We start from the raw sequence: 18,738 nt of genomic DNA, 5'->3' as shown, positions 1-18,738 counted from the left end.
CCAAGTAATGTTGCAAGGAAGATGAAGCTGCAGGCTCAGATGGAGCCTAAGTCAAGTTTTCAAGAACAAAACAGGTGGAATAGGCTTCCTGGGAGGCCTGATATTAAGGATGCCTTTCCTTTAAGAAATTGTTTAACCTCAAACTTAGAGGCTAAATGAGGAGTCAAAGGCAGACAAGCAGAAACAGCTGAGAGGTGAGCTTTAACTGAAGAATATGCTAACCCAGCATGGAGCAATCAACACAAATAAAAAAGAACCAGAGGGATCCCACTGAAAAGGGATCCTGGTTACGAGAGAGGCACCAGACAGAAAATATCTTCCATTTGGACAAACATGATATCCTGGGTTTCCCGACCTCCTGCAGAACCCGAAGCATGTCCACGGAAAACAAGTGCCTAAAAGGGATCAAAACCCTATCCCCACTTCATCAGTTGAAGAGTGGACAAGTGAAGATGGATAAGAGACCCTTGTCTTGTATGAGAAGATCCACCCGGTGAGGTAACCTGTGATGACTGCCCCTGGCTAAGTGAAAAAGAAGGGGAAACCAATGCTGTCTGACCCAAAAGGGAGTCACCAGCAAGATTTTGGGGGAGTCTTGCTTGACCTTGTGCAGAACCCTTGGAATTAAGAGAAGGGGAATGAAGGCATATAGAAACACCCCCTTCCAAGGAAAAGAAAGGCCATCCACTTTCCAAGCCAGAGGAATAGGGGATGGCAGAACAGAGGAAATTGTCCATTCAGAGCAGAGACAAAAAGATGTACCTGAAGAATACCCCAAAGATGGCCAATGTCCAGAAACACACATCTGTGAAGCATCCATTTGTGAGCCTGGGTGATGGACTTGCTCAGAGTCTGACACTATATTCTAATTTGAAGTAATGCAGACAGCCTGAAAAGTCACTTGACACTAGACAGTTAAATCTCAAACCTGAAAAGTGAGTCTGCAAAGAAGGTAGGACCATGCCCCCACACACACACACACTTGTTTACATACCACATCACTGTGGTTTTGTCTGTGAAAACTATGAGGGGCCCTAGAAGAAAGAGAAAATGAAAAGTCTGAAGAGCCAAAAGGAGAGCTCTGATCTCCTTGATGTTGCTGTGATCTGACCTCTGATGGGGAAGCCAAAGACCCTAGACCCTGACAGAACCAAAGGAAGCTCCCCACCACCTGTCTGAGGGGTCTGAAAAGAGCTCTTGAGATGAGACTGGAGGTTGGAAAGGAAGCCCTGGGTTGAGAGAAAGCTGATAAATCCACCACTGAAGCTCGAGTTTGAGACAGGGAAGGAATGGAACTAGGAAATCCAGTAGATGATAGTGTTAAAACCACAATGACTTACGGTACCACTGGAGTTTTCTCATATGGAACCTGGCTAGAAGCAGCATAGGAATGGTGAAAGCCATGATCCCCAGAACCTTAAGAACATTCCTGGCTGCGACTGATGCCAGAGGAAGAAGGGACTGGAAAAAGGCAATCAAACAGAAGGCCTTGAGTGGAGGCGGTGACACCAGCAGGGAAATGGTCTGGACACTGAAACTAAGAAAAACATGATCCTGTGAGAGAACTAGGACTGTTTTTTGAAAGTTTATGGTAAACCCCAAGCTTTGTAACAGATAAACAGTAAACTGAAGGTCCTGAAGCAGAAACTCGGGAGGGACGAAGACTGGATGAACAGGTCGTCTAGATAAGAAATTACCTGAATTCCTCTCATCTTGCAAAATGCAAGGACAGGAACATGGCATTTGGTGAATACCCTTGAGGCATTAGACAAGCTAAAGGGCAAAGCAGAGAACTGAAAATGCAAGGAAGAATGAGAGAAATGCAAAAACTTCATGAAAATGGGATGAAAAGGAATGTGAAGTTAGGCATGTTTGAGGTCTAGAAATACCAGGAAGGCCTGGGGAAGAAGATGGAACAATGCTTGAAGGGACAACATCCGGAAGGATGGAACCTTTGAGAAGGTATTGAGCTGAGAAAGGTCCAGAATGGGTGTCCAGGTGCCATCCTTCCTATGGACCAGAGATATCCTGGAATAAAAATCCTCCCCTTCCTGGGCAAGGGGCACAACTTGAATGGTGCCCTGGGCCAGAACAGCCTGAAACACCTCTGGAAAAAAAGGAAGCTGTTCCTGGGGAAGTTGTGGGGTACCCAGAAGGGGGGGGGGTCTACACCATGAAATATCTCCAGTGGATGATGGACAAAACCCAAGAGTCTTGAGTGATCCTTAACCAACTGGGAAGGGGCAGGGAAAGAAGAAGGGACAAGGGAAAGAAGAAGCAATCTGTCAGATGGAACCTGGTTTGTCCTGAAAAGGAGGCTTCTAAGAAGTAGAAATTTGAGTAGACTTAGCTGAAGGTACACGACTAGAACCCTTTTTACCTTTGGGTGGAGGGTGAGACTGTCTGTGAACAAAAGCAGATTTGGAGGGAAAATTCCTCTGGAACTTGGGGATCAGAGACAAAAATATTTGTTTCAATTCCTGCAAGGCCTTGCCTTTGTCCTGGATGGACTTAAAAAGTTCAGCAGCAGCAAAACCAAAAAGGTTTTTGTTATCAAGAGGAGCATCAAACAATTTAGCTTTAATGTCATCAGATAAGAGCTGAAGACGAAGCCAAGAGTAACACCTCAGGACAGAATCAAATGCAGCAGCCCTAGAAGATGAATCTGCTGCATCATAACTATACTTAGTAAAGTGTTAATCCACTTGAGAGGTACAGCCCAACAAGGAAAGGAACGAGACCTTCCCTTCAGAATCAGGGATGTCAGAAACTGCCTGAGAAGCTTGAGAAGGAAGGGACAAAATATACCTAGTCATACGAGTCTGGTAATTGATGGTCCCAAAATTCAGGATGGCAGCAGTATAAACCTTTTTGCCTAGATGTTCTATGACTCTACTGTCTTTGTCTGAAAGAAGTAGTTTAGTAGAAGGTAAATGCTTTGAAGGTTTATCTAAAGAGACAGAGACTACAGAAGGGACAGCAGAAGGAAATTTATACAGAAATTTACAATCCTCTGGGCACCTTGTAAAATCAGTCATGTTTCTTGGGGGCTGGAGGCTGAGAAGCAGGGGTAACGGAGACTGCTGAAAAGGTATCTTAAGAGGGTAACCAGCACTGGAAGAACAGCAAAGGTTTTGGGAGACTCCATCTGGAGGAGTTCATAACACCTTTTCTGAATATCAGAAAACCGAGAACAATCCCACCTGAAATATTCCATCACTCAAGACATAGTATCCCCAAAAGACAGTTCTTCTAAAAGGAAAACCTGAACCAACAGAATAATTTTCCTCAGACCCATAATCCAAAGGAGAAGGGATTTGAAAAGAGTATGCCAAAGACTCATCCCAGGAATCCAAATCTTTATCCGAAGACTCTTGCTACATAGGCCTCTTAAAAGGAGTAGATGACCAGGGAAGAGCAGGCACAGAGACCTCCTGAGGAGGTTTCAAGGCCATTAAAGCATTACACAACCCCGGAGTAAAATCTTGCCAATCACGCTGGGGCTCTTTAACAGCAAGGGAAATATGCTTTTTTTTTTGTTTTTTTCTTTTGAGGGATGTCTGCACGAAAATCCCTAGGAGATTCGGACTCCTGCCAACACTATCAATATAGTAGGACTCTCCCAAACTAGAATCAGCAGAATCACTCTTGGTCCCTTAGATATAAGTCAGCTGAGGTTCCCCCTCAACATCTGAAGCAGACGTTTGTAAAGCCTCAGAGGATGTGCAAAAAGTCAGATCCATGCTGGCCTTCAACAGGGGCACAGCAGAGGAATCCAAAGCAACAACTGGACGATCCTCCGGACATTCACTAGCTTTAAGAGGCTTCTGGGGGTAGCTGGACAGCAGCCAAATTACACCAGAGCTTTTTGGCCTTTTTCTTGGCAGGTGGCTGACCCTTAGGATAAGAAGACTCCACCACAGCACCTTCTGCCAACAACATTAGACAGTGGTTTTCTAGGTAAATAGACTAGAAGAAGAAATGACTATGTGAGTCTTAGGGACAAATGCTTGTCAGACAGAACACTGTGTATGGTCATAGCACCCAAAGAGAACAGACATTGCTCGTGACTTTCTTTATGGAGAATCTGCCTCCCACACTGACATTTTCCCTTTCTGGATGACATTTAAACTCTTAAAAAACAAAAACAGAAAAAGTTAAGAAGAAACCTCAACAGGACACTTATCTGAAACATAGCTCAGTAACCAGCACAGCAGAAAAGCATTCATCCAACGTTCAATGATGCTGTTTGGACAGGTGGCAAAGTTCTGAGGTATGTACACTCGTACATCACCTTTATGCCATATGCCTTGTGCAAGGAGCATACTTGTGATGTACAATGTCTAGAAATTCTAAAGGTTTGGCTGGATGTTGGGCTAACCTTGGCAGGAGATCCCTTACATCAGGAATACTGCAACAGTGATATGGAAGGACATATATTGTTATCTCACTTCTGTGTCCTCACCTACTTGATTGGTTTTCTTTGACTGTGGGTTTGGAGGTTTGACAATTGTGGATGGTTACGTCACTCCTGTTATATGGAAATAATGTATCTAGCTATGTAGATGGACCTCTAAACTGGGTTTGAAATTGTTTTTTGTTTATTTTTACAAAGTGCAGGTCTGCTGAGCTGTCAGTTATTCAACCCTACTTTTAGGTCACATAAGTGGTTGTAGTAGCTACTCTTACTCTCCACAGACCTTAGCCCTTGACATGAATTCATTAATTTAAATCAAAAGATGGAGGCAGTCACATATATACTTATCTCTTTACTTACTGGAGGGAACGGAAGCCCGGAAAAGGAATAGTTTGTCTGCAAAAACTACACATCTTTGATTTTAGTTTAGAAACCAATGGACAGCAGAGCAACTTTAATTTTATAATCTTTAGAAACAAGTGATTTTATGCATTGTTTTAGCAATTTTATTACAATAAGTCCTAATTACAATCAATTATCTCAAAAGGAAAGAACAGTGAGGAATAGTAAAGGGCAGACTGCAATTTTATGGATAGAATCACTCTTATTAGATGAATATGGGAATGAGAAACTTGGAGGGTCATATGGTGACACAGCAGATGGTTTGTACATTCTACCTATAATGATTTGTAAATACATTCAGGCTTGGAAAAACAGACCAATATTAGCAGCAAATGAACAAAGTGTGAAATCTCTTGTAAACTGAAGCATACCGAGTAACCTGCAGGACAACAGCAAAAAGTTCATGGGTTCATAGGTGTGTACTAGGCTAATGGCCCTGGAGCCTTTACAAGCCTAGCCCATAGAAGTGCCCTGGCATTGTGCTGCCCGATGTTAGTTCCCAGTGCCTCTGTCAGAAGTATACAGCTAAAGCAGAGACACATCATTCAGCATGACAACTTTACTTCTATTTATTAATATGTAGTAATAACCTGGTAATGCTTCAACCTCAGACACTTTAAGTGGCTATCCTTACAGGAAGCAAATCATATAGATGTTTTACTCATTTGCACAACCCTGCCCTGGTGCAGAAGCAATGCGTTTTGCTTGTGCATGCATGCAGAAGGTCAGCGGCCTAAGCAACACTTCCCACTGTTCAAGATTTACTCATCCACTTTTAGTATGGAAACTTTGAAGATGAACTTGTTGGCTGCACCAGACACCACCTACAAAGAATTTTTCCCTAACAGTTTGGAATTCAGGGCTCCTATACATTTCTTAACTACATTTTCACATAGTATACTTTCACTTGGACTTTTGAGTTGCAGTTAAGATCTCTTACCAGAACATACTTTTATCAATTTTAAATGGCAACCTGGAAGGTGTGAAGTGTGCCCATTCACATATTATCATCAACTCAGCCGGTTTCAAAAGTAGTAAACAATCTTATTAAACCATAGCCTTATTTTTATTATAGTAAACTAAGAGGTGTCTATCTTCAAGTTGAATGTTTTAACAAATACGTTTACTTATTTTTTTAAGCTCCAGCAAAAATGCTATGGATATGATAAAGAACTGGATTCATGAAAAAATGTACACATTGCATGAAACAGTATTCAAATAGTACTTATTTTTATTCCCATCCTTACCATCTCAGTAGGATTTTTTTATATGTCCACGCATATCTGGTGTAATTGTTTCAGCAAATATACTAATTAATAAAAGAAAACTTCTGTAAAACAACTTTAAACATGTACAAATGTTTTACATTACTTGCTTAAGTACTACATTAAGTGCATTACTTAATATTTCTTTTAAACTGTTACTAGCATGATAAGTAAATGAAAGAGCAGAAATGCAAACCATTTTCTTTTGTTTTGGGAAGGGGAAGAAAAAGACATGGCTTTTGCCCTGTGTTATGCCTCTTTCAGAAGTAAGAATCACAAGGTAGAGAATTTTGTACAACTCTTACTAAATATTGCAAGCTCATTTTCCATCAAGTTAAGTGCAGTGTAATCCATGGAGTTTTTTTGTGCAGCTTTACCAATCCACTGGACCAGTAGCAAACATGTAGTTATTAGCAGCCTCTAGATGGGTAAAACCTAGTCTATAATTAGCAAATGTTTTCAGTATCTCCTCAATGTCTGCATCCCTCAAAACACACATGCATGCACACACACACACACACACACACACACACACACACACACACACACACACACACACACACACACACACACACTTTTTTTTTAGAAATACAGCTTAACTGCAGTTGAATAATGCAATCCAAAGTATAAAAAATTGCATCAGTACAGAGCAATAGTTCATTTCAAACATTGAAATGTACTCTTTGCAAATGGATAAGTAGTAAGGATTGCAACAAGGATTTTCACTCACAAGATCCAATCCTCCCAAGCCAAGCTTAAACAGTCTGACCCAAAGTGTCACTGCTGCCTTGCATGCTAATCTTGTCCAGTGCACTCTATATCCAAAAACAAGGCTGCTATAGCCTCTGCCCCTAAACCCTCTGCAATACTCACTTAGAATAATTATAGGATCATAGGATCAAAGGCAGTTACTAGGCTATTGGCCCTGAGGCCCTTATAAGCCTAGCCAAGAGTTTAGCCCATGTTTAGACAAATCAGCACTTGATGCCCCTGTCCAGCAGGGACACAGGTGGAATCCCAGGGGTGTATTTTCTGATTCCCATCCAGTTATCCAGGTTGTGCTTAAAAAGGGATAACTTGGTACTCTACTTGACTTGAAGAGTGTCTATTCCACAGAAGGGGGAGTTCATGGGACACAAATCTGTCCTGCCAACAAGTCCTATTGATGTCACAGACCAGGTTGAGGTTGCGTGTGAGGTTTACTAGAGTGGAGCTTGACTTGCAGATATGCAGCAGTCCCATTAATGCAGGGTCTGAGATTGCTTTGTATGTCAGACAGAGGTCACCTCTGAGGAGTCGCTATGAAATTGAGTAGAGGGACTGGGCTTTTAGCCTATCTGTGTATGGTAGATGTTTCAGGCCCTGGATTCTCCTGGTGAGGAACCTCTGTGTTCTCTCCAGCTGCTGCATGTTCTTTGCGAGGTACATTCCAAAAGGGGGTGTTGTACTCAATAATGGGTCTTATAAGGGAACGTTATGACCTCCTTGTCCCTGGATGAGATACTCTTACTTATGATGTGATATACTTAGTCTGATATTTGCAGTGCAAATAGCATTTCTGGTTTTATTTAAAAAACATTACCGGACTTCCATTTTTAAAACTGTTTGATGAGCAGAACACCCATCATATGATTGCATAATTGGTCTTGTCACATTTAGTATTAAGGATAATCAGTATGTAAATTTATATCTGTCAGAGATTGCAAAATGGACATTTGATATTGGTATCTCTTTTAGTACTAGCAAATGTAAATTGATGTACTTTGAGAAAACATCACCCAAGGAAAATTGTCTAATAGAATCATTACTAAAAGAGGTTTGTAAGTGTAAGGATCTGGGTATAACTTTAGCAAGCAGCATGCTATTTTCTAAGCAGATCGATTAAATTAATAACAGGTCTTTCAATCAAATAGTATTTAAGTTAAATAACGTGTCTGATAGAGATACAGGCAGTCTATCTAATTTGTACAAATCCCGTTTCAGACCTATAGTAGAAAATGCTTTGTACTTTAAAGTTGCATATTTTTCATAACTCTGTTTACATAGGAATTCAACAGTTCTGAATAGAGAATATACATTCCTCTTACTGCCTGTAGTTTGCAGTTGGCATTTGCTAAACTGCTTGACAGCAAAAGCAAGACACAGGACACCTTAAAAAAAAAACACTCCCACCATGAATACATCACCTTAATACTAGTGAAATATATGCAGAATTTCATAGAACAGCTATCCTGTGGTGTATCAGACTGGGGACATCTACAACTTATCTACTGACAGTCTGACTAGCAACACATGCTTTTCCAGACAGCCATGTTTTCCTCTTCTGGCATGTATTTAATAAAGGCCAGTGATGTCAGGATGGTGGTTTCTTTAGATGAGACATGCCTTACAACTACCTTAGTCCTGAGCAGGCATTAGCGAACTTCCTTGAAAAGATGACATCCTGTTTAAGTAGTTACAAGTCAGGCTACAGTCTTTAACATTTGCATTGTCACTATCAATTAAAAAAACAGACTTTAATACTATAGACTTGTTTGCATTTTGATGCCAAACTATTTTATTTTCCTTGGCCTCAAAATGTACTACTGTTTCTGTAGTCAAAATGAACCATGCCTTTCAAACTTTGTTGGTGCTAAGTGTTTCAAACACCAGGCAACATATTGGCTGTTCAGCTACCAGTGACATTACACTCTTTATTATATCACAAGGTAAGCAGAACATATGTTTATGCTGGGCCATTTGTGGTACACTAAAGTTATTTACTATTCTGGCTTTGCTCTGTAAGCTGATACCGTCTGAAAATGCTGCATTTAAATGTTAATTTCTGGCACCTAAAGGAAGATAAGAAGAAAGCAACAGCCTAGAACTATCTGAAAATATAATTTCTCCAGAAAACACACTCACTGCAGAAAAAAACAAAAAACAAACAGGAGACCAAGCGAATAGGTGTTTCGAAAGTTATCAAAAGCTAATGAAGTCAGTAAAGCTAACAAAAATGTAATGAACAATTTTAAAAATTTTTCATTGGAAGTTTCATCAGAAATACATAAGCAAGAACTTCTAACCAGTGAATCCGTTTAGATGTACATAATTAAATAAATAGACAAACTAAATTAATAAAAAAATGAAAAAACAAGAAACGAGACTAGTGACCAGATGACTAAAAACTGCATGCTGCAACTCACGCTAGGATATTGAATATAAAACATTCCAATCTAACTTTGGGCAGACTGCCATTTTGCAAAGCTCCACAGCTTATTTAAGAAACTAAAAATCTAATAATAATAATAATAATAATAATAATAATAATAACAACAATGTTTTACTGAGTCGCCATACCACCACTTCCCTTATGTGCAATTTTCTGCTGTTATTGACTAGCCTTAAAGACAACATCCGGGATTCAATAACGCCTACACTAAGTGTACACTGTTCTAAGTAAACAGACAACACAGACATAACTATCACCCTCTTCCTCCTAATTTTAGTTTTCTTACTGATTTTCTTGTAGCTTTAAATATTGATAGGAATGTATAAAGGTTACCACAAAGTGCAGACTACATGTACACTTACTATAATCTTTCTGAGTGACTAGAAATCACAAAAAATGTGATAAGAATGTTCCTGAATACATATTGTGTACACTTTGTGTAGGCTTTACTGAATCACACTGAACTTGCCTCCAGGTGTTCTGTGTAAAATCATTGAAACAAAAACACTTTTTAAAGTTTGATAAGAATGTTTCACCAGTCCAGAAATATGCTCAGTGACAGAAGCTGCACTCTGGCTTTATTTTTAAATTATCTGTGCCTGGGCTGGGTACTGCTACTCTTTGCTCTTTCTTCATCCAACTCCATTGGATTAAGAATGCATCCTGCTTCCTTCTCAATTCAACATTACTTACTATAGGGTTTATACAAAGAGATTGTGGCTATTCTCTGTTACTGCCATTGGCTGCACACATAAGCAAGCTGTCTTCAGCCAACAAGAATGTTTTTAGTAGTTATAGTAGTATTATTTCTTCTTCTTCCAATTAGCACTGGACTAGCTTTATTTAAGCTTACATAATCTGAATCAGCTGGATGCATTTTGCTTATGCAGTTAACTTAAATGCATTCATTCATAAGTAAACACTATCCTGCATCTCAGTGTCTTAGTTGTATCATTTCATCTCTAGCACAATGTCACACTTTTGTTATTCTACAGCAACAAAAGAATAATTTAAAGACATTGCTTGTTTAACTCTTCTAACTGTAAACTAACTCAGTTTAATATGAACAATAAAAGTGATTATGTATCTTTAAACTTCAGTTTTATCATTCCAGCTTTGACACAATCCTGCCTTTGTTTTCTTATTTAATAGCAGCTAAGGTAAGATTCAATGGCAGTACATGTTTCCGATTGTTCAGCTATAGTCTAGTTGCTTTCCTGTCTGGGACTCAGCATTCCACCAGTGAATATCATATGACTTAGGGATATTTGTCTCATGATTATCGGATAAGAATTATAGAACCTTTGTTCAGCCTATTGGTCATGTAGCATAATAAAGTGCGAGTCCTTAACAGTGCACCTACAATGGATAAACTCTGGCTTCAGATCAAACAGCACATTAATTTGACTACTTTGGTTTAGACCAGAGTTCTGCTGTCTATCACTGTTTGAGTCATCATTCCAGACAACAGCATCATAGGATCACTACCAGTACTCAGACTCAATGTCATCATATGACCTGCTGAGAGCTCCTTCTACTCGGCACATTCTGTGTACGAGAACCTGGAAATACCTTCCCTGATTTGCTCTGTGATGTTCAGATGTGGAACTTGCATGGACATTTACAAAGAATATCAAATGGCTTCTTTTTTTCTATACTACTGCCTACTGCTAGGGGCGTACACATCTGTTATGTTTGGGGTTAGGTTCATAGATTAATACTATGCCAACTGCCCTTGTGGGCCATTTTAAGCCTAGGTAATTATCCCATGTGAGAATCAAACCCTGCACCTTGTGTCTGTAAGGTAAAGACCTGAACCATTATGCCAACCTCCCACATGTCACTGGCCATTTCACTTATATCTATGTTTACAAAAAGATTTTTTACATTTTGTTTGAAATACATATCAGTAAGAATACTGCATTTTTGTACATTTTTTATTTGATTCTTTTTTTACTTTGTAATTCATCGTATCTGCCTCATCAGTCTCTAAAATACTTAGGCTTATGTACTTAAATAAACCTGATGGTAGGGTCACCCAAGTCAAAGACAAGAAATAATCCAAATAAGGAACATTCACCAGCGAGTGCAACTGATGGAAGATTTCTGACGCACTTGAGCTTACAGAAAGCATATTTCTGCTGTGTGACACATACCTTTCAGTAGGATGCGTTATTTCAAGTGAATAATTTATTCTCTGCCAATCGTACAGTTGTATTTTGCAGTTTAAAAGGGTAAAAAGTCCAGAGAGAATTTACTTAATTGGCCTCAGCTGCATAATGTAAAGAGAACCTGATCAGTGGTTGTTCAAAATGTTTTGGTTATCTAAATGCCTTTTAGATAACCAAAGGCACAATTACGGATTTGTTTGTTTTATGCAGTCATATCTTAACCAAAATGTCAGCTAATAAAATTAGTCTGAAGAACTATATGCAAAAAGGAAACGTTGGGTTAATATTAATCACAAAGAATCCAGTGTAATTACATACTGCAGGAAATAGACAGCAATGGCTGTAGTCAGAATTTAAATCAGTGTCAGTTAAATGTTAAGCAATAAAGTTCCACTTCAATGTTTAGTTACAAAAGATGGAGCAGATGTACAGCTAGCCCACTGGTGCAAAAATGCTAATCACCAATGTTAGTAAACTGGACAGCCCAGGATTCAAAAAGTGGGGAGGGTAAGAAAGGTAAGAGACTGACAGCAAGTAGGCCACTGTCCTAAGAGGTACTGATTTCATCCAAAGGAACAAATTCCCAGTAGAGACCAAGGGCTAGATCCAAGCAAACTGGTGACACAGCATGTTACTGAATGCACATAGGATACACAGCATGTAACAGAATACACAGAGTAAATGCTGCAACTGCAGTGTTCAGGTTGTAGGGATGAGGGCAGACATTTCTAAAATCATGTGGCTATTAATACAACACAACAAAATTACATCTCTTTCCTCTGCTTAGGTAAGTTTATTTATTTGCATTTAACAGTAAAGTCTGACTGGGCAAGGCCCCTTTTCAGCAGAATCCAAGGGGAAAAGCTCCATATTGCATTTACCTCAATGAGCTAACAGTAAAAATGCACTCTCTCTCACTCAGGACGACAGAACATAATAGGTGATCACCATGTTGCTTACACTATATAGTATTTACAGCATGTAAATTTCACACACGTCATTAGAACAGTCAGCATTATTTCTCAGAGTATGTACTAACTCCCACTGTAACTTTAGCACATAGACAACAGATCAGGCATATGCATATTTTATCTAAACAGTACTCGCTTGACACACATAATCAGGAAATTACTATAGAGGTGTGAAACGCTTGTACTATTCGTTTGATTTAACTGCATGAGGTGGTGAATTAATAATGGGATTGGTACGATGATGGCACCTTTATACTGATAGGTATGACTGTATTGAGATATAAATTATAGGTTGTATAAGATTTAGAATATGAACGGGTCTTATTAATGTGGTTGTTATAAATGCAGGACCATTTGCTTGAGAAATATGTCTTCAAAGAGATTTTCAATTGGCGAGAAGACATTTCGGATACCTGCTAGAATTGAGTTCCACAGTTTAGTAGGATATACAGTTAAGACAGTAACAATTAGGATTTTTGAGCAAGTACTAGGCATTGGTTTAGTGAAGTACAGTTCCATGGGAGTGTTTAATAACCGGCTGGTGGCAAAGCATCTGTCTAGGGTACAGAGGATGTTGTAGGCTGTGTTAATATGAGAAAAAGGCTAGCAAATTAGATAGCTCCAGCTAGATAAGGGAGTGAAGTGCCACACAGTGATGTGCATGGTTAATATGGTAACTTGCAACTTAATTAGAAGATTGCTTCAGTTTAGGTAACTGAAAGGATTGCAAGTTACTGAAAAATGAGGAGGCATATATGAGACTAGAAAGAAGATATGTCTGAGCTATAGTCTTACATTTATATGCTTTTAGGATTTTTTTTCACTTTATGAAGAACTCTTGGATAATGGTTAGTTTTTTGAAATGCATTTTGGATGTGCTGATCAAATCATAATTCATGGTTTATTATTAGTACCAGTAGTTTTGCATTTTGTTCTAATTAGCAAGGTGAAAGAACATTACAGAAGATGATGGAGTCACCTGATGTAACTAGCAAAACAGAACCAGAACACACACAAGCCACAATATTACTCAGCTGAGGAGTTAACAGATCTGTCATGCAAACCCCATTTTTAAATGTCCTTTTTTCAATGACCTTGCAAAGAAGTTTTATGAGAAGCATTCACTCCAAAAATACATCAAATGAAGAATGACAAACCTTTTTAAATTCTCTGTAGTATGCTTTCCTGGAACTCTCACTCTCCAAATTGGTGTGTTGCTGTAAACTTCTAATGTCTGCCTCCTGTTGGGAAGAATTGAAATTTATCAAAAAAATTGTTAGCATGTATATTTACTAAAAAGACACATTAAAAGTCTGATAACTATTCATGTCATTATTTTGACAAATTTATGTGGACTTGGATTATACAAATTATATTTTCTACAATGGGAGTTCAATAAATGTTATAATTATAAAAACTATTCTATGGTCGTTTTAGCTATTAAAATAATGAAAACAATAATGCATAGAAAGTCCTTCCATTAATATGCATATTACAAAAACTTTGCCAGTCTAGAATACACACAGCAAAATACCAAAAGGTAATATTCTGACACCAGATATCCTAAACAATAGAAATATGTACCTCTTCTTAAACACGTGCGACAAGGACTTCCAAGATGGCTGCACATCGAGTAACAGCTTAATTCTAGGCCTTACAGTGTGAAAACAGAAACCTAGCAAAGAAAGCCAGTGAACCTACATTTCTGGGTAAATTTCAGTAACTGGCTAGTAAGTACACTGCCTGGATGCCAGGAAAAAGGAAATACAGAGGACATGAAGGAAAATCAACTACAAATGGTGAGAACTGGGAAAACTACTGCAATTGTTAAGCAAAAAGTAGTTCAAGCTTCAGACATGACTTCCACTAATCTAGAGGAAAGTATAGGACAACTGCACACAGACCTGATTAAAATAAATGAAACACTAATGGAGTATATCAAGTCAAACAACAAAAGTCTGGAAAAAATGGAAGAAGCTTTAAAGAGATATTCAGATGAGGTGATAAAACTGCAAAACTCAGAGTTCAAAATGAAGAAGGCTGGCTGACTATGAACCTGCACAAGAAGAGATGTTTCAAAAAATAATAGAATTATAGAGGACAGAGCATGGAGGGAAAACCTGAAATTTTCTGCTGTACTAGAGAAGCTAGAAGGAACAGACTATATTAATTTTATGAAAGCTCAAACAAGCAACTGGACTGGTATTCCACAACAGGAATCATTAACCGAAAGGGCACATCCTGTGTATGTTCTAAACATGGCTATGAGAAAGCAACCTAAACCTTTAATAGTAAAGATGCAATCTTACCAGCCAAAGGAGTTGATTCTGATAAAACTGTGGCAGAAGGACAAAGTACTAAAAGTAGGAGACAGCAGAGTGTTTGTGGAGAATGACTATTCTTTGTACACCAGGCAGAAGAGGAGTAAATGTATTCCATTATTCAAGAAACAGGCGTGAAATTCAAACTGCTGTACCCAGACATCTTCAAAATATTTTTCCCTGGTGGGACAAAATTGTTTTTTGATGAAGTATATGCCAAGAAGGAAATACAAAAGTTTGTCCAACAAAAAGAGAGATGTGAAACAGGAGATTCTGCTTCTTGTTCTTTGGGTAATAAACAACACAGATAGACTGTGCCAGTAAAACCTTTTCTAGTATTTCAAAAGGAAAATGCTTGAGAGAAAAAAAAAAGTCTCAACTACAAGAATCGAGGACTTTAAAGCATATGCCCTACTTCCTGTCATTAATGTTATGAAAAATACTTAGGAGAGGGGAAGAGGACGGAGAAAGTTAACTGTAAGTAAAACAAAATTTTGTTTCTTAAGGGTACTATTTTAATAGTGCAGGATTTCCTTTGCATGCTATAAAGTAAAGTTTCCTTAGCAATTTTTAACTTTAATTGGGATACTAATGAAAATAGGTGCTCATGTCTCTCTTATCTTGTTCATTTAAGAGATGCAGGCTCTGCAATGTGAAAAAAAAGAAGAAGAAGAAAAATCTGGTTAAAAGAGCATGACAAAAGAAAAATTAGTGTGCTTTTTCTTATTCTTGCATGGGGGAATGACTGGATTAAGGACCTTAGCTTGATCTAATAAGTTTTACAAGAAAGCAAGTAAATGAAAAATAATATTAAATATTATCTATGTTTAGCAATTCTGTACCTGGTACTTGTGTCTCTAGGAGACAGTCTGATAAAGAGAAATGTTTAGGAGATAATGTTCTTTAAAAACATTTTTAAAAGTGTTTTCCCAGCTGAGAGAGCTATAAAGATAAGACAAAACCAGGCAACACTTAGCTTAACACACAGTTAACACTTAGCGTAACACTTAACACACATGCTGCACCATGCTTCTTAGTATAGATAACCTTTCTTTTAGATTACCTCAAGTCTGTGAATGTGGCTGTCAGGCTGGAAAATGTATTCCTATTAGGAGGTTAAAACTTCAATATTTGAAGATGTACACAGTTTTGTGGGTGATTATTAGGTTAACTGGTTTTAGGGAGTATTGGGGTGTGGGGGTTTTTTTGTTTGTTTGAGGGCTTTCAATAAAGCAAAAAGTTGTGTAATATGTGGCAAAGGCTCAAACATATATGACAAGACACAACTTTATAAAAGATCAACCTGCCAAAAAGTGTATGCATCTAACACAAATGCTTGAACAAGACATTTAACAAAAAAGCTATTATACATAAAAGGTGAGAATACATTTTTAAGACAACGATGCTTTCTGTAATGTCTTTAAATGTGAATGATCTCAGAAATACATACAAAAAGAGTAGTGAACTATATTAAAAATGTAGAGTGCAAATAGCTATGCTACAGGAGACACACTTAGAAAGAAATGAACATGTGAATTTTAGTAAAGAAAGGTTTTCAGGATGGTTATTCAGTGGAATACTGGAGGCACAGGCAAACAAGAATACTTAAGTCAATTGCAAGAGGAGCTGCAATAGTGATAGAAGAGGCTAAAAAAGATAACAATGGTAGATTTGCAGTACTAAGGTGCTACCGGCAAGGGAGAAGGATTACACTGTTATGTATTTATATTCCAACGAAAACTTCTATACTGGAGCTTAATAAAATTCTGGGAGAAATAATCAGCTTTCAGCAAGGTGGAGACTGGAATTTGATTTGCAGCAGTGAAGAGGTAGCTGGGGGTCCAGAAGGGAAAATATAAGAAAGGAGGGTAGTTTTTGAAGAAATTTATAAAAATATTTGGCATGGAAGATATGAATTCAGTACTAGGAGTTCAGAGTGAATTTATATATTATTCCCCAAGATACACAAATTGGACTAGGCTAGATGGAATTTACATTTCACAGGAACATGTGCATTTAATTGAAGATCTTGATACACACCCAATAACTCTTTCAGATCCTATGCCAATACCTAAAATAAAAACACAGGGCAATGAAATAAAAATGAGACACTGGCGCTTTCCCACTTATCTGGAATTTAAATAATGGGTAGTGGAAATTATTCAGGAGCAATTAGAGAAGGCAGAAATTTCTTCAGAAGAAATAGCTAGAGAGTGGGACAAAATTAAAGTGGAGTTTAAAAATAAGGTGGAGATAAAAGAAAGGAGATATAATTAAGAAGTAACAAGAATTACTTAGAAGGCCTGACAAATGTTGAAATATTACAAAACAGGGGGAACCCCACAAAACAAGAAGAGTATCAACTGCAGAATGCTAAACAGAAAATACGGTATTACCTAGATAATATGCATGAGTTTAGAAAGATTGCTGTTAAGCAATTGTTTTTGATAATAACTCTAGAGCACAAAAACTTTTACTGCAACAACTCAGGCAACAGAAAACCAAGTGTAGGGAGCCTATAACAAGGAAGATAAGAAATTCTGTAGAAGTATTAGAAAGAATTTGGAAATTCTATGAAAGTCTATATAAAGCAGAGAAATATGGAAATCAAGAAAAGGTACAAATGAAAATGTTTACGGAACAGTTAAATATGCCAAGGTTACAGGTAGATGAGGCTCAACTACTAACAGGATAGGAGGAGATGAGATAAAAATTGTGATGTATAATCTACAGGAAAAAGTCCCCAGGAACAGATGGTATTCCTGTGGAATTTGGAAGCTAAGAGGGGAAAAAACTGATAAAGATCTAGAAGAGTTTAACAGTACTTTTAAGAGAAGAAGTACCAACATCCTGGAAGAAAGCAGTAGTAGCTGAATGTCTAAATGGGGTAAAGATCCATCTGATCCAGCTTCATACAGGTCCACTTCAATAGTACACCATGATTATAAAATGTTTATGTCGATAATAGCTAAAAGAATGGCAAAAGTGATGCCAGAATTGATAGATATGTATCAATGTGGTTTTGTGGAGGGGAGGCAAACATTTAACAAAATTAAACAGAACACTGATGATCCAGAGGGAAGCAGAATGTTAAGAAAATGCCATTGCTGTTGGTGGGCCTTGATGCAGAGAAATCATTTGACAGAGGACTTTATGAGCACGGTAATGGAAGTATTGTATTCCCTGATAAAATTATAAGGTTGATTAGGAGGGATCAGAAGCGAAAATTAAAGTGGGTGGGTTCCTCTCTGATCAATTTTGTTTGAGCAGAGGAACCAGGCAGGGATGTCTTCTTTTCCCTTTGTTATTTACATTACATTAAGAACCATTGGCAAAGAAAATAAGGGACTCAGAAATTCAAGGATATAACTGGCATGGCAGTCAAGAAAAGCTGGCTCTATTTACAGATGACATTATTTTACAGCTGATAAAACCAGAAAAGGACATTACAGTGTTAATGAACATTTTGAGACAGTTTCAGATGTTTTCAGACACAAAATTAATGAAGCTAAAACAAAGGCAACAGTGGTAAATTATGTACTCACACATGAACTGGTCCAGCAATATCCATATTTATAGGGACATGATAAAATAAAGTATTTAGGAGTGTAGATTAAAAAATGATGCCAGTTTGGCAGCAAAGGATATGTTGGAAGAGACTAAACAAAACATAACAAAAACTAAGAAATTGGAAGCTCGGTTATAAGGATATGGATAATAAGATACAAGCAGTTAAAATGTTGTTAGTCCCTTCAGTTTTATACACAGGCCAAGAATATTTTTTTATCAACCAGAGGAGAAGTTGTGGATAGCAATTAATAAAGAGCTGAAGGATTTTATCTGGGATGGGAAGAAGGCAAGAGTCAAGTGGGATAAGCTGATTCTTCCAACAGAACAAGGCAGATTGGGATTGCCCAATTTGAAGAGGTATTTCAGAGCTACACATTTAAGGTTCTTATACGCAGCACAAGCAGAAACCT

At 38.0% G+C, this 18,738-nt stretch overlaps 1 protein-coding gene across 2 annotated transcripts in view; it reads right to left on the bottom strand.

The window, feature by feature from the left end:
- GNL3L (G protein nucleolar 3 like) overlaps positions 1-18,738 on the bottom strand; it is a 509,739-nt gene that overhangs the window by 432,625 nt on the left and 58,376 nt on the right. For both annotated transcript variants that reach the window (XM_044080108.1, XM_044080107.1), the window contains exon 5: positions 13,595-13,678. In XM_044080108.1, coding sequence (XP_043936043.1) covers positions 13,595-13,678 — 84 coding nt within the window. The remainder of the gene's footprint in view (positions 1-13,594; positions 13,679-18,738) is intronic.

The sequence above is a fragment of the Protopterus annectens genome, chromosome 8.part0 (genome assembly GCF_019279795.1).
Source record: "Protopterus annectens isolate FY-2018-M chromosome 8.part0, PAN1.0, whole genome shotgun sequence".
Classification (NCBI taxonomy): domain Eukaryota; kingdom Metazoa; phylum Chordata; order Ceratodontiformes; family Protopteridae; genus Protopterus; species Protopterus annectens.
Note: the sequence above shows the minus strand (reverse complement) of the source record. Positions and strands in the feature narration are given on the sequence as shown.